Source organism: Ceratotherium simum, chromosome 21 (assembly GCF_057802395.1).
Source record: "Ceratotherium simum simum isolate JZ-2026a chromosome 21, ASM5780239v1, whole genome shotgun sequence".
In the NCBI taxonomy this organism is placed as follows: Eukaryota; Metazoa; Chordata; class Mammalia; order Perissodactyla; family Rhinocerotidae; genus Ceratotherium; species Ceratotherium simum.
The window spans coordinates 46,122,727-46,139,197 of record NC_141920.1 but is presented as its reverse complement, the minus strand read 5'-3'; the positions used below and the strand labels follow the sequence as shown (position 1 = coordinate 46,139,197).

The 16,471-nt window shown below is 41.5% G+C and overlaps 1 protein-coding gene across 1 annotated transcript in view; it reads right to left on the bottom strand.

Annotated features, from left to right (window-relative positions):
- CFAP61 (cilia and flagella associated protein 61) overlaps positions 1–13,859 on the bottom strand; it is a 292,142-nt gene extending 278,283 nt beyond the window's left edge. The window contains exons 1-3 of the mRNA XM_004433707.3: positions 13,713–13,859; positions 3,265–3,415; positions 205–281 (exon numbers count right to left, since the gene is read on the bottom strand). Coding sequence (XP_004433764.1) covers positions 205–281; positions 3,265–3,415; positions 13,713–13,855 — 371 coding nt within the window. The 5' untranslated portion in view covers positions 13,856–13,859. The remainder of the gene's footprint in view (positions 1–204; positions 282–3,264; positions 3,416–13,712) is intronic.
- Between the last annotated feature and the right edge of the window lie 2,612 nt (positions 13,860–16,471).

The following is a 16,471-nucleotide window of genomic DNA, read 5'->3' as shown; positions in this document are numbered from 1 at the left end:
ACATCACTACTATTTAAAGTAACTGCTTTCATACAGCTACAAATTACAAATAAATTAAACATCTCAAAGAATTTCATGTCCTTTAAAAATATTTTTAAACGATCCACACGGTTTCCTTTGTGTCATTCTGGCATTCAAGTGTCTTGCGCAAGGCACTGCTGCCAGCCTCCAGACGTCACCATCTGCAAGTCCCCAGCCACTCACCGAATAATCTCTTTGCAGCAGCCAACAGAATACTCATCCACGGCCACAAAGAGGTGCATGAACAATGTGTTCAGAGGCTGCAGAAGAAATGAGAACACGATTAAAGGCTGAGTCAGCATTTGGGCTGTCAGAGCAGGGTGGGAGGTGGGAGGAGGGTTTTGGGGCAGCCACGACACTGAGCTGCCCCCAGTGTTTGTGGATGATATTTTACGTCTAAAGTGATGAGGAGGCACCCAGGGGCAGCATTTGAGCTGTCTCACTGACTCTGTTCAGCGCCTTCTGTTCTCCTAGCTTAGAATTATTCAAGGAAACAGGGATCGTAAATGAGTTCAGTGTGTCCGGCCCTCCTTCCTGCCCTCACAATCGGGCTGTGGGCAGGGAAGCGCCTGCAGGGGAATGAAATCGATTATTAACTCAGTAGTCTTGTCCTGGGGGTGTCTATGCCAAGTGAAAGACAATCACCCTTTCCCTGGGGCTCTTGAGCCAGCAGCTGCTGCTCTATTCAAGTGACACAGGGAAAGATTCTCTTATGAATTTGAAGGATGGAAGGCAGATGTCACGTTATGAATCCAATGGCTTGTTTTGTTCAACATTCCCAGAGTCAGAATCAAATATTACTCTTGGGATCCAGAAAACCTGGGAGCTGAAACTCAAAATAGCAAGATTCTAATATGACTTTCAGGTTAAATTTTTCTAGTTTTTAAAGAGCTTTGTGCCATAACTTACAAAGGCTTTTTTAGTGGCCTAAATAATGAATAGTTGTTCTATACATCCACAGATCAGTCTGCTCAACTCAGTACCCCTGTGTTTAGGGGGAAATCTTTAAATTCTGGAGATAATGCAAATGTGAGGTGGTTGATTGGTGAGGGTAGTGCCTGCACCTAGATCAGGTCGATAGGAGGGTGTCTGTGTTTCTCGTTTTCTGAGCAATTTTATAGATGGCTTTGGGTTACCACCTGCACATCCACGTGCCTTGGTTTCCCCTCCCGTTGGATGGCACGAGCCTTAGGAACACTCAGAAAGAGTGTATATCAGGTATAAAAGGGCAAGAGAAGAATCATGAACTTGGTTCACGAGCTTGAAAACTCCCAAAAGGCAAACAACACAAATCCCAAAGTCCAGGTAAGAATGACAACAGCAACGACACCAATGGAAGCACTTTCCATGTATTAAGTCACCCAATCCCACAACAACCTCACTTAACATCTGTTTTACATTCTGAACAGGACTAGTCTTAGGAGTACATGGTTTATTACTTGGCTGATTTATCTCCCAAATTCTCTCTTCCATCAAAAATATTATAATTCAAGATTTATTCTTTAGCTTTAAGATAAAAATCATTACTTCAGTTGCAAATACCCTTGGGATAGGTAATACATTAAGCCTTAAGGCTCTATACCAATGCTATCTAATAGAAAAATAATTTGAGCCACATATGTAATTTTAAATTTTCTAGTAGACACTAAAAAAAGAGTAAAAAAAAATCAGGTAAAATAATTTTTTAATATATTTTATTTAACCTAATATATTCAAATTATCATTTTAAGAAGTAATCAATACAAAAAGTGTTAATGAGATATTTTACACTCTTTTATTCCTACTAAGTATTTGAAATCCGGTGCATATTTTATACTTACACACATCTCAATTCAGACTAGTCACATTTCAAGTGCTCAATAGCTACATACGGCTGGTGACTACCATACTGGACAGCCGCGCTCTATACTGTTGTAGGGAGTAGTTTAGAAAAAAACAATCTTAAGAGAAGAAGAAAAGGAACAAAAGGGGAAACAGTTTATAAATAAAGATGTAAATTTATAATTTTCAAAAAGGTAAAATCATTACCTTAACGCAAATATAAAATGAACACATATAAAAACGATTCATTGCACTGAAGGAGCTGGCTACTTCAGGCAATTTAACGAGGGAATGTTCGAATAAGATTGCTGGGCTAGATACAAAAGAGTTAATGTCCTACTGGGCCATAAACCACTACCTTTGAGGTTATCTCTTCCACCAGACAGCAATTATTTAATCTCAAATGGACAAAAATTTACAAGTTAATCACCGTTCCTACAGAACTGTAAAACAGCCTAGTCGATAGAAAGTCAATCAAAGCCACCAGCATTGGACTGAAAGCATCTTTCTGGCCTATTTCCAAGTTTGAGATAATTTTCCTGACAATGGTAACTGGGTGTACAAGGTGGTGAGGTAGAGGAGAACACAGAGGACAAGAGGAAGGCAACTTCTAGCTAAATAAGTGCTGGACAATGTGCTGGGGTGTCCGTGTGCACGTGTACATAAGCGCACACATGCAGATGTGGGGGTGAACTCACTCATTCATGCAGTTGGCATTCCCCGGAGCTCTGGGGACAGCTGTGAATTCCACTGACAGGCAAGCATGCTGCCCACAGTCTCGGCCTCTGGTTCTCCACAGAAACCGGGGCCAGGCACTGGCCTGGCTCTGGCAGGCTGAGGGCAGGGAAAGGTCAGACTTGGCACCTGCTACCAAGGCCCAACTCCCCGTGAACTGCTGACCTGGCTCCCATTAGGTTGTCGTGCGCTCGCAGCTAGAGTATGTCAAATGAGCCAGAGTCCACAACGGCACTTTGAAAATTATAGAGTGTGACATGACTCCGAGGCTCTGTTGCCATTATCATAGCAGCAAATGCATAAATGGCAGGTGCCCTCCTAGCACATCAAAGACTTCAGACACTGAGGCTCGAAGCATGGTGTGCATACCTGGGAAGTACCCGTTCTGACACTCCCACTGATCCCTTGCTCCCTCCCAGTCCTCATCAGCAGATCACGACCCGGGCCTTGCCAGCAGCTGACTGATCTGGCTATCACCTTCGCTTTCCCATCCCCTCTGGCCTCCTGCTCTCAGACTCACCTCTCCTCCTAACTCACCACCCAACGTCATTTCTGTCATGATGTCATATACTTTCTGTTGTGAGTTTTGAACTGCTCAGTCTAAAAACTGAAAAGACAAATATGCAAACATAGCACTTCCCCTCAAAATTAAGGCTCTTCTAATACACATTGTGCGCGATTGCTTACTGTGCACGGGATTTCACTGTCGAGCTCCCGGAACACGGACACCCAGTCATCTTGCTTGGCGACATTCCAGTTGGGATAGTCCAGGAAGGTGGCCTGGGCCATGATATCCTCCTTGTCATTGTAGAGGGTAATGGCAAGGTTGGCCTTTTCCCTGTGGAAATGATTAAAGTTGCACACGTGAGTAAGATTACTAAAAGTGAGATGAGACGTCATTTTCTCCCTCCTTTAGCTACCGAAGCTGAGGGCCACTGCATAAGGTACGATAACCTTTGGAAGAGGTTGTGGCAGCAACTTTGGGAGGAGATCTTTCAGGACATCTGGTGCTATCAACTAAATTACTATTGAAGATTACATTTCATTAGAAAGGCGTTATATTTATGATAGGAAGTGTCCAGTACCCTTCCCTTGGAGATTGGCTGGGAAAATCGTTTGACTGCAGTTTTCCCTGCCCTCTTCATGTTCATTCCACTGTGTCAGCTTCAACACATACAGTTAGGGTGGCCAACTGTCCCTGTGTGCCCAGGACTGAGAACACGCCCAGGACATGGGACTTCCAGTGGTAAAACCAGAAAAGTCCTGGACAAACTGGGAAGAGTTGGTCACCTACGTGCAGCAGCAATGCTGAGTGTTTAGCTCCACCTCTGTCAGCATTCCTAACCAATTTCTCCAAACCCTGAGCCCATGCCTACGGTCTAATTGATTCTTATGGAATCTGAGCATCCAAGATATCACCAGATCCTGATGCAGAAATGAGACCCTGAGGGGTCTTGCTTAAGCAAAGGCAACCCAGCAAGTTAATAAAGATGAGGGAGAAGCAGATCTTCCAACTCTTATTCTGGTGGCTGTCCCAAAGGGACATCTTGATGGTCTCTCCCAACTGCTACCCTGTCACGTGGCCCATCATGACAGCAAGAGCTATGATAGCATATAGTTTACCACACGGAGAACCATTTGTATATAAATCGAAATGCAGTTTTCACTTTTTCAGCTGAGTGAAATCTACTGGTATCTTAAGTTGGAGCAAAAAAGATTTAAACATTCCTTCAGAAAACAAAGAAGGCAGAAGTTACCCATATTCTTTATTAAAGAGACTAAGAGAGAAGATAGCATATAACTGAAGGAGGAGGAAAAGAGACAATGGGGAGAATAGAGAGAAAGTTATATATGCTTTCCAGTTATATTTTTAACACAAAAGTAATGCATTGTCAGTGCAGTCACAAATAGAAAATACAAGCAATAAGAGAAAATAAATAATTCAAAAAATCACCCTTAATAGCACCTCCCATAGATAATCAACCACTGTCAATATTTTGGGTCTATCTCACCAGACTTACCTTTTTTTTGGAGGGTGGTTATACATTGATATATATTTTGTGTGTTTTGTAAAATGGAATCACACACCCCACACTGTTTATAGCTTGCTTTTTTCCCCTTGACAGCAGAATCCTTTTACCATAGCTGTTCACCAAAGAGCAGTGTCTCACACATATGTACTTCCTGTACTTAATTTTTTTCTTTAAAGCAGTTCACTTTTAGCTTAAAAGTCTATTTCAATAGGAAATTTACATCCGTATCAAAAATGGAAAACCAGTATCCCCTGCTATAAATCGAAGGTAATTATAAAAATAAAGATATAACATTTAAAACAAAAATCAGTCGTGCATGTATCAAGTCAAATCACCTTGGGTATCACTAGAGGTAAGGCATCTTTGGGAAATATTGTGCTAGGGATGTCAACCTGAGTGCCTACAGCCACCGCCCCTCTCATAGGAAGTCACACTCCTCAGCCACGGGGGACTCCACCAGGGGTGCACCTGGCCTAAGAGCCCTGCCCCGGCACTGGCTATCAGGGAAAGGAGGCAGCAGACTGCCCTCAGGTCCCAAGAATACAGTATCCACACAGAGGACTCATTAGCAGGAGGATGCAGTCCCCTAACCTCTCCCATCTGAGTCACTGAAGCCCTGCTCCTCATTCTACTCCTGTAGAGGCTCCCTCTAGCTCCTGGTCCTCTGGGCTCCTCTGCCTCAGGCTCCCAGAGCCACAACCTACAACCTCACCATGAGAGTCTTCACTCTAATTCAGATGAGAAAACAGCCAGGGCACAGGACCTTGCGCATGCCAGCAATGACGATAGTGGTGGAGGAGGAAGTGGGCAAGAGCTGGGACGGGGCAGCTGCCATCCCCTCAGGGAAGCAAGGGAAACATGTTCCCGGAATCTCAATTTGAACTTGAAATGCATTTATCCATGGGAACCTAGGATGGTGGTTGGGTTCTATAGTACAATTAGCACAATACTATACCGCACAGACATTATAGATTAAATAGGCTTTTGTGGGTTGGCCTGGGAAGCCAGCCATGAATAACTTTGTTTCAATGGGAAAATGCATTGCAATTTCCAAATGGCTCACTGCAAAAAGCAACTTTTGTAGCATAATCCTTTTGTATGTATCATTTCCACTTCTTATCACCTCTTAGCCATTAGGTCCTCTACAGGACAGATGAAAATCATGGTGGGGGCAAAGAGGGAAGAGAAGAAAAAAGGTAGAGGGAGAGGTGTGTTTTTAAAATCTGAATTTAAAATTATTCTTTGGAATAAGCCAAATAAAAATATATATATATACATGTGCGCGCACACACACACATGCATACATACACATACACATGTATCTCTTTCACACAAAATACATTAACACTCAAAGATATTACCTAGTAATAGAAATCAGAGTTCTTTTCATTAGAGTAATGTCTCATTTATTCAATTGGTTTAGGAAATTTTCCAAGTTCAGCCAAAACTCATTTTATTTAACTATACTTGATGGGACTCTCAGTGAACAGTGTCCCCCTTTTCCGCTTTGTTGGGCGGCATGAATTTCCTTTACGCCCACCACGCGCAGCCCGTCGTGGTTTCCATACTCACCCCCACCACTCTGTGACATATGCACTTGACAAGGCTGATTCTCTTGGCCTTTTCCTCACTTATCTGCTATACCCAATCTGCTCATCTTCTTCCCTAAAATTTAGCAGAGTTTTTAGGTGAGATCAGTTTTATTCATTCCTGTATCTATGTAACCGAGCCAGAGTCAATAAAATGAAACTGAAGAAACTAGAAAAGAAACCACCAGTTTTAGAAATGCCTATAAAAAAATTGGGTCTCTAAGCCTTGAGGATAGCCTGGCAAGTGGATGGGAGTGACTTGATATGGAAAATGAAAGACCACACGGGCTGGATAGCAGCTGTTTGGGAGTTCTGGGACATTAATGAAAATGTAAATTTACTTTTACTTCTGAAAACACGCAGGCTTCTAAGGCAGGTTGCAACCTTTTCAGTTATCGGGATCCCATTTTAACATTAAAAAAAACGCTCACTACTCCCCTCCCACATGATGTAAGTTACGCTTTTCATATCTGACAATTCAGAAAATCCAGAAATCCACGAGACACGTGGATTCGAGGCACCCTTACAGCCACACCAAGACCCAGCAGGGGTATGAAGCTCACCTTCAGAAACAACTGACTGTCAAAAACTTACAGGTAATTAGTATGTGAAAGTGTATAGGATTTGAGAAATTAGATTTGTGGAGGCTTTTTGAAAAAAAAACCTGTAGAAAGGCCCCAGTTGTAACGGCAGCCCCAACCCCACATTCCATGTTCCGAATGCCCCATAAAAGGATGGGCCCTTGGTGGTTGATCACATGGATCACTGGCGATCACATGGACGGCCCAATCATTTGCCCTCCTGCTCAGGCCGACTGTGACACACTTCACCCCAGGAGGGGCAAGTCAGACGTACACACTTTCTAACAAGCTGCAGGCTTACAATTTATTTACATAAGGAAGTTTATTCACGTGGTAAAGATTCAAAAAACTCATAGAGGTATACAGTGGAAGGCTCCCCAAGCTCTTGGCCCCCTGCCACTTGCTTCCCCATCTCAGAGGCAACCACGCCTCCCTTTGCACATGTTTTCTTTAATGATATATATGGAAGAGAATTCCATGCACTCATAAGGCAGTGCCTCATTCTATGGCTGCCCAGTGCTGAGAAGGGAAGGGAAGGAGAATAATAGAAAAGCTTGCCTCTATCCAGCCCTAGTCCCTGCATCCCCAGGCAGAACCAGAGGGAAGGGGAAAACTTCTACCAGCACCTCTTAAGAACTAGGCACTGCACTGTATGTAACAATTATTTTCACCATCCCACTCATCCTGTAAATTAGATAAAACTTTCCCTTTCACAGATGAGGAAGCCAAGGCTGAGGGAGGTTAAGTGACTTATACACAGTCCCACGGCTAGTAGTGGATTCAAGCATTACAGCAACAAACTTATTGAACACGTACCTAGCGCTCAGTAAGCACTGTTCCAGGCTCTGGGGATACAGCAGGATACAAGCAAAAATCCCTGCCCTCACAGAGCTGACTCTAGTGGATGGAGGCAGACAATTTTTTTAAAAAACTAAAATGCACAGAATGTCAAGTGGTGGCAAGTGCTAGGAGAAAAATAAGAGCGAGAGGACGTGCCTTGCACGTGTGTGCAGGTGTGTTTCCAGAAGGTAGCACCTGAGCTGCGATGGAGAGGAAGTAACTGTAAGATAAGGCACAGACGTGCCCAGGGTGTTCCAGGAAAAATAAAGGAAGGCAGTGTAGCTTGAGGGAGATGAGGTCAGGAAGGAAAAGGGTGGGCCCTGCACCAGATCATGGCAGGGAGATGGCAAATTAGCGCAGAGTTTGAGAAGCATGAGAGGATCCAACTGGTTTGAATAGTGTCACGCCGGCTATTATCCAGCGAATAATTTGGTGGGGCAGGAGGGGGAATGTGCAAGGGTGATGCCAAGGTGGAAGCAGACAGTTAGGGGCTGTTGTAATCCTCAAGTGAGAATGCTGGTGCCTTGGACCTGGGGGGAGAAGTGAGGTGGAGAGACGAGGCCAGGTTCTGGATATCGTCTGAAGGTGGAGCTGACAGCCTTTGCTGGTGTGAGATGTAAGAGAAAGAGCAAAGAAGACAACAAGGGTTTTGGTCCCAGCAAGTGGAAGGATGGAGTTGCTGGAGTTACTGAGATGGGAAAAGTGTGGGCAGAGTAGTTTGGAGGCAGGTGATGATCATGCAAGGTGTGAAGTGCCTACTAGGTATCTAAGGGGTGACACCCACCAAGAAGCTGGATAAATGAATTTGGAACCTAGGAGTTTCTGTCATCGATGTTAGATATATATATATTTTTTTAATTTAACAGTCTTTCTTTTTTTCTTGATTAAACTTGTCAGCAGCTTACCCTATTTCAGCCCTTTTAAAGAACCAACTTTAGGCTTTGTTAATCCTTTACTGGATGTTTATTTTCTATTTCATTAATATTTGCTCTCATTTCTTATTTTCTTCATTCTGTTTTCTTTGAGTTGATTCTACTGTTCTTTTTCTAACTTAGAGGTAAACTCAGAACATTAATTTTAGGCCTTTCTTCTCTTCTACTGTAAGAATTTAACGTTATAAGTTTCCTCTAAGACTTGCTGCTTTGTTCATCTATTTCTGCATACCAAATGATTCCAAATCTAGTGGGTGCCCCTCCTGTTTTATTTGCTCATGATTCTATGGGTTAGAAATTCAGTCAGGGTTCAGCAGGGGTATCTTCAGGGCTGGAACCTCCAAGACAGTTTCTTCACTCACACGCCTCGTGCCTCAGTGAGGGTGGTTCAAATGGCCCGGGGCTGCTGCAACAGTTGACTTGGGGCCTTGCTTCTTGCCGTGGGCTGGGATTCCCAATTATCCCTTGTGATATGGCCTCTCCATGTGGTTTTTCCACGTGGCCTCTCCAGCAGAGTAGCCAGACTTTCTACCTGGTGGTGCAAAGCTCCCCAGAGCACAAAATCAAATGTTGCCAGGCAGGGCCAGGATTAGGGTGAGGTAGGAGAGATGCCCAGGATTCAAAATTGGAGGAGGTGCTTGCTCTCAGGCTGTTGCAAGATCAGCACCTGGGAATGAGTACCTTGGATGCCTCGCACACCTCACTCTTGTGCCAACACTGCTGCCAGGCCATCTTAAGACTTGGGCCTGGGACCGGCACAGCACCACTTCCAACACATTCTATTGGATAAGTCACAGGACCAGGCCACATTTAAAAGGTAGGGACTAGAGCAGAGGGAAGAACACAGAAGCATGGAGAATACAGGGAGGCATGAGAGTCTCCAATGTAATAAACGCCCACACTTGCTTTAGCTGCATTACACAAAGTTAATTTTATTTTATATATAGTATGTATTTATATTTACAAATACAAATAGGTTATCTATTATATATTTTTATTTTCATTCAACTCAATTTAGTCCAATTTTTATTGACCCATGATTACTTATAATAGCAATTGAAATTTTTCAAATATATGGCCATTTCTTAATTACCTTTTTGTTATCAATTTCTAACTCCACTGCAGTGTGGTCAAAGAATGTGTTATGTATGATACTAACCACTGAAATTTGTTGAGCCTGCTTTATGGCCTAAGAGGAAGTCAATTTTTATACATGTTTCCATGTATATTTGACAAGATTATGTATTTCCTAATATTAAGTACAATATTCTACATACATCCGTTAGATCAAGTTCTTTGTGTTCTTGTTGAAATTTTTTATATCTTAACTGATTTTTAGTTTGCTTAATCTTCCATTTATTAAGAGAGGTATATTAAAATCTCCCATTATGATGGTGGTATGTCTATTTCACTTTGGTTCTATTGATTTTTGCTCTATATATTTTATGACTGCATCATTAGGAGCATACAAGTTTAAAGCTGTCATACTTCCCTCAAGCACTAAACTTTTATTACTACATAATGACCCTCTTTATCTGCAGTAATGTTCTTCACCCTAAAGTATATTTTGCCTGCCATTTATATAGCAACACTAGCCTTTTTTTTTCGGATGAGATTTTGGCTGGCATCTTTTTTTCCCCAATACTTCGACTTTAAATCTTCCTGTGACTTTATATCTTAGGTGTGTCTCTTATATATAAAATATGACTGCTGCTTTTTGTTTTGTTCTGTTTTTAGCCAATCTGCCCATCTTCATCTTTTAACTGAAGAATTCTGTCCAAATACATTTATTGTGATTACTGATATAGTTGAATTTTTTTCTATCTTCCTATTATGTGATTTTAATATGTCCTATGTTTTCTGTTTCTTTTTTCTTCCTCCTTTCTTGCCTTCTTTTAAGGTTTGTTTTAAATTTCTTGTTCCATTTCTCCCTGTAGAGAAGTTATAATCTCTATGCCTATCCTTTTAATGATTATCCTAGCCATGTGAACATATATTTCTAGCAAAGTCTTTACCTTCTGTTCCAGTTATCAGTTGATGTGTAACAAACCACCCCAAAGCTTAGTGGCTTAAAACAACAATTTGTTATTCTCTCTCATGGTTCTGTGGGTTGACTGGGTGTGACTGAGCAGTTTTGCTTGGGGTCTCTCATGTGATGGCAGTCAAATGTTGGCTGTGGCTGGAGTCATCTGAATATTCAATGTCTAAAATGGCTCCACTCACACAGCTAGCAGTTGATGCTGGTTGTTGGCTGGGAGCTCAGCCAAGACTGTCAAATAAAGCACCTGCATACGGCCATGTGACTTGAGCATTTAACAGTATGACATCTGGATTCTGAGAGATCATTCCAAGAGACCCAATGAAGCTGCAAGACTTCTTATGATCTAGACATGAAGTCACAGAGTATCATTTCTGCTGATTTCCATTGGGTACACAGGGCCAGCTCTGATTCAGTGTGAGAAAGGACTACACAAGGACATAAATGGAGGATGTGTGGTTCATGGGAGGAAGGGGGAGCACCTTTGAATACTAACCACACTCTCTTCCTGAATAAAACCTTAAGAAAACTTTCATTCTAATCATGTGCCTCCCAATTTACCTGCTATTTTTGACCTGTATTTTATCTAACTTATTATTTACACCTTATAACTTACTGTTTATTTAATATTTATATTAGATTAGTCATTATTAATGTCAGTGTTTTACACAAATTAGATTTTTTTCTTAGATTTACCCACATATTTGTGGATATTTTTGTTTACTTTCCTTCTTGTATCCTGGGCTTTCCAGCTGAGATAGTCTTCCTTCTGCCTAGAGTATATTCTGAGGGATTTCCTTTACTCAAAATCTATTGGCAAACTAACTCAGTTTTTGCTTGTCTGAAAATGCATTCATCTTCCCCTAGGTACTGAAAAATTGTTTCACTGGGTATACAATCCTAGTTTGATAATATTTTCTCTCCCATATTGAAGATATTCCACTATCTTCTGGCTACCATTTTTGCTAGTGAGAAATCATTATTAGCCTAATCTTTAGTTGTTTGCAGGTAATTTGTCCTTTCTCTGTGGTTATTTTTCAGATCTTCTCTTTAGTTTTGGTACTTCATTATGATGTGCTTAGTTACGGATTTCTCTGTGTACTTACCCTGTTTAGGATTCATTGAGTTTTCCGGATTTAAGAATTGGTGCTTTTCAACAATTCTGTAAAGTTCTCAGCCACTATCTCTTCAAATATTGAATCTTCCACTTCCCATTTTCTCCTTCCAGAAGTCTAATTAGATCTAACTGTTTAATGTTCCATTCTTATTTTTTGTCTCTGTCTCTTTGTGCTGAATTCTGGATAATTTATTGGTATTGATCCTCCAGTTCACTACTTCTGTCTTCAACTGTGTCTAATATGACATTTAATTTGTCCACTGAGCTTTTAATTTTAACTATATTTTCATTTCTAGATGATCTATTTGACTTTTTTTCCAAATCTCATTATTCAATTTTATGGTCTTTCACTTTAGACATAGTAAGCATAGTTATTTTATATCCTTTGACCAACTTAATATCTGAAGTCTTTGAAAGTCTGATTCTGCTGTATATTTTCTGTTGGTGGTTCTCACTAACGGGGCATGATTCCTTGTATATTTGTGATTTTCGACTGTGAGCTCATGTTCCTTGGAACTTTGTGATTTGAAGTCTCAGTCGAAGCTCCATCCCTTCAGATGTGATTTCTACTTTTTTCAGCCAGTCTCCTGGACTACTAACCCTAGACCACTTTTAATCAAATTCTTCACTTTATTTCCTTTATTCAGTCTATTGGTAAACTAATTCAGTTTTTGTTTGTCTAAAAATATATTCATTATTTGGGAAGTTCTGAAGTTTTTGGGGACCACACAGATAATTAACATGGACCTCAAATCAACATGTGCTTATGAATTCTTGGGGGAGACTTTATCCCCCTTCATTCCATCCTGAGGTTGAAATAGTCTAGTTTCCTTACAGTCCACTTTTATGCAGTGGGTTTATGTCTCATTCATCCTTACAATAAACAACCAAGTTTGATACAAAGGGATCTACTACTTCCCTCCTTAGGTGGAGGGAGTATTTATCTTCTGATCTTTACAGAGCTGTCAAAACAGAAGCACGAGGTTTCTAGAATATAGCAAAATTCCTCAAGGAGAAAGCAGCGTTGGTTCCTGTTGTTCTGAAGTTTCTGATTTCATTTTGATAATGTTCTCTGCACAGTCCTTGACTTTTGTGTTTGTGTGTTTGTGTGTGTGTGTGTGTGTGTGTGTGTGTGTGTGTGTGTTAACATGCTTCCAACCAGAGGACAACATTAAGGTGTTTAATCCACCACGATGCCAAAAACTGAAATCATTTCATTGACATACATATTTTTAAAGCATTTTATACATATTGCCCTACTGCTCTCCAGCAAAATTGTGCTAATTTACAATACATTTATCAGTGTGGTGATCAGAAACTACAAATTTTTATGTCTTGGACTAACTTTAGTTTAAATATTACAATTGTATTTAATATGAAACTTGATGAAATCCAAAATACTGAGCTATCTCTTAACGTTTCCAATCAAAATAATGAGGAACAGATTATAGGATATTTATATTCTGGTGTCCAAAAGAACAAAACAGTAAGAAAAAAGATCTTTTAAGAAAAAAATCTCTGCATATTTTGAAGTTTAGAAGAACACTGAAACAGCAGTGGTTAAGAGCAAATCCAGGCTTTGTCACTTACTCACTGCTCGACCTTGGGCAGACCTCCATATTCTCACCTGTAAAGTGGATATGCCAGTGGCTACTTCAGAGTTAAACAAGATGATGCTGGCAAAGCACAGAGCATGACAGAAACATTCTCAAAACTAGTAGCTAATATTATTAACTTGCCCCAAGTGACTCTACTAGTGGGTGGGACAGTTGAGATCTGAACCCAAGTTTGCCTGAATCCAAAACCCATGAGAAACCCTTTCAATCTGCATGCTGTGAGGGGGCTTGGAGATCGGTGGTTCCCAGAGATCTCCTGCTCAGTAGGGCAGATTCTCTTGCTGCCCATTCCTTCGCCATAAGCCCCGTAAGGACCGGGGCGTGGGGTCCCTTCCTGGCATGCGATAAGACTGATCAACATTCTTGAGCTTACTTAGCTATGTACTTACAGAAGATAGATGATATTAAGCCTCCCAAACAGCTTCTGGGTAAATTTTCTAATGAGGTTTTTGATACAATAAATATCCTGCGATTCTGTTCTTCGGCAGTGCACCACTTCTACCTTTCCTCTTGGAGAAGTGAGTACTGACATTTTTCACCCTGTCCCAGAAAGAGAGAAAACAGTCCACTGTTAATCTGAGATGACCGTACTTACAAAATTGGGCATTAATTCAATTTCCATATGGTCAGAGTGAATGTGGTGTTAGAGTGCTGGTGGGACACACTTTCCCCTGGGGGTAGGCTGTGACAACTGACATGTTTCTCTCCAGAAGAATGACGTTTCTGAGAATTGGCCTTTCTAGAAATTTCTGCAACTGTATTCTTTGTTTCCAATAAAGCTGCTTTAAAATACTCTAACAATAGGATCGAAAGACACTGAAAGGAATGATTTACTGATTCAGGGTCTTCTTATATTTAATCGGCCACCCTGGCACACGGTCAAGAGTTACAGGGAAAATACTAGCAGCTGTTGCACATGTTCTAAATAGAGTTCTCCAAAGTGGATCCCTGAAGGGGAGCAGTCCTGAGAGATATTTTGAGACAAAAAAAGTTCTGTGGTCAAATAAGTGTAGGAAATGCTGCTTGCAATGGCCTTCCTGAGGGTCTACCATGCCCATTAAAGTCTTTGAGAAGTTCCATAATAAAGTACCTGCTTTTTTTGTATAACCTGGCTTTTCCCACACCCTTGCTGAGGAGAATCTCTAATGATGGTGACAGTGGAGAGCCTAACATTCTAACATTTCAGAAAGACACTTCGGGGAATGCCGCTGACAGGAACAATAGGGCACAAAATGATTTCAATCTCTCTCTCAATCTCTCAGTCTCTCAGTGTCTCAATGTGTGTGTGTGTGTGTGTGTCTCTCTCTCTCTCTCTCTTTCCTTTTCTTCCTTCCTCCTTCTATTCGCCCCCCCTTCCTTTTCTTCTGGATAACATTTTATGCATTAGCCAGTAAGCTCAAAAACAGGCAAATTAATTTTTACTATTGTATTGACTCTAAGAACGATATGGAACATTTCTAGCACGCTGGAAGGCTGCCTTATAGCACCCCCCAGTCAATTCACCCCTCCAAAGGTAAACACTACTCTGACTTCTATCATGTTGATGATCTTTGCCAATTTTTTAATATGATATAAATGGAATTATACAGAGTGTATGGCTTTCTTTTGCAACACAATATATCATTTGGCTTTTTGCTGTTGTTATTTAGATACATCCTTGCATAATTTTCATTTTGCCAAAGTACCCAAGAACTTGAGCACCACAGGGGCCTGAGACAGCACTGGACTGAGCTCCTCCTCTGTCAGATGAGGAAACTGAGGCTCATGAGGTGAAGTGAGTTGCCTCAGGACACACATGTTTGGTCAGAAATAGAACCTTGGGCATCTCCTTCTAGCACAACCCCCTGCCACTCCCCTCTGTTTAAGTGACCTGTGGGCTGGCTCTGTGGGTAAGTGGTCCCCCTGTCCTCACCATCCACTAGTGTTCAGATTAACTGCAGCTCGACTGCTCTTAACCATAAACCTTCAGATGTTAAGGGTTTGAGATGTGGGGTAATGTGAGAAGGCGGCAGGTAGCAGACAAGAATCTTCATCCAGCGGGCTTCGCCTTGGTGAATTCACATCCTACTCTCAACTTTGCAGGCTTACAAACGGGTTTCGTCAGCACACTCAAAGCAAATCCAGCTCCAGGGGATGGCCCTACATTGTCCAACCTCACAGAAACTAAAAGGAAGAGTCCAAAATGCCAATTTATTCATTTACAAAGGGAAAGTCAACAGTGGAGCAGTCCAGATGTTTCTGTAGCCCAGACAGGTAACAAAGTCACGTGGGCTAAGTACAAATCTGACTTCCTCTCCTTTGATAGAGCAGGGTAGTAGGGAATCATTTCTCCACCTCATGTGCACTATGTGGCCACTGGCTCGCAGCCTTGGTGTCAAGGAGACTGCAGAGAAATGGGGAGCTCATGCTAGTCTCACCTCTAGCTAGATGTTGTCTTGTGGAAATGCGGGCTCAGAATGGCAGATCTTCACATTTTGCAAAGGAAGAAAAGCTAGGTATTTATATAACATCTCCAAAATTTGAAATATTGGCTCAAAAGTTTTTTCACACTCTGCAGGTATCAATGTCTTGAAGCTGGTTTAGCCTTCACTCCTGCTGTGGCAGAGCCACCCATGCACTCTCTCTTTGTAGATCAACTACACGGACAGCCCAGCTATTAGAAGGTGGTTTACATGGGGCCATGGTCAAGAGCACAGGATGTGGAATCAGAGTACCAGGGATGAGACCCAGCTTCTATCCCTTATTAGCTGTGTGACCTTTGGCAAGTTAATTAAACTCTCTGTTCCTTGGTTTCCCCATCTGTATATTAGAGATAATATACACACCTCAGAGTTTTATAAAGGAGTTATTACATGCAACACACTAAAAGCAGTGTCTGACACACAGTTAAGTGCTCAGTACATATTAGTTATCCTTATTAATATTACTATTATTGAGCATGGACATTTTCAGGATTCAAAATAGTGGACATCAAGAAGTCACTCACACCTCCCGAAGCCTGAGGAGCCTTCATCCACTGTAGAGATGCCAAGCCAAGAAAATCAGAGATGGGCAATGTTTGGGTGGCATCTTCTCAGTTTGCCTGGGCATCTTTACATTGTTGATGACCACAAGGCCAATCAATCCCCTGTTTAATAGACTCTTTCCT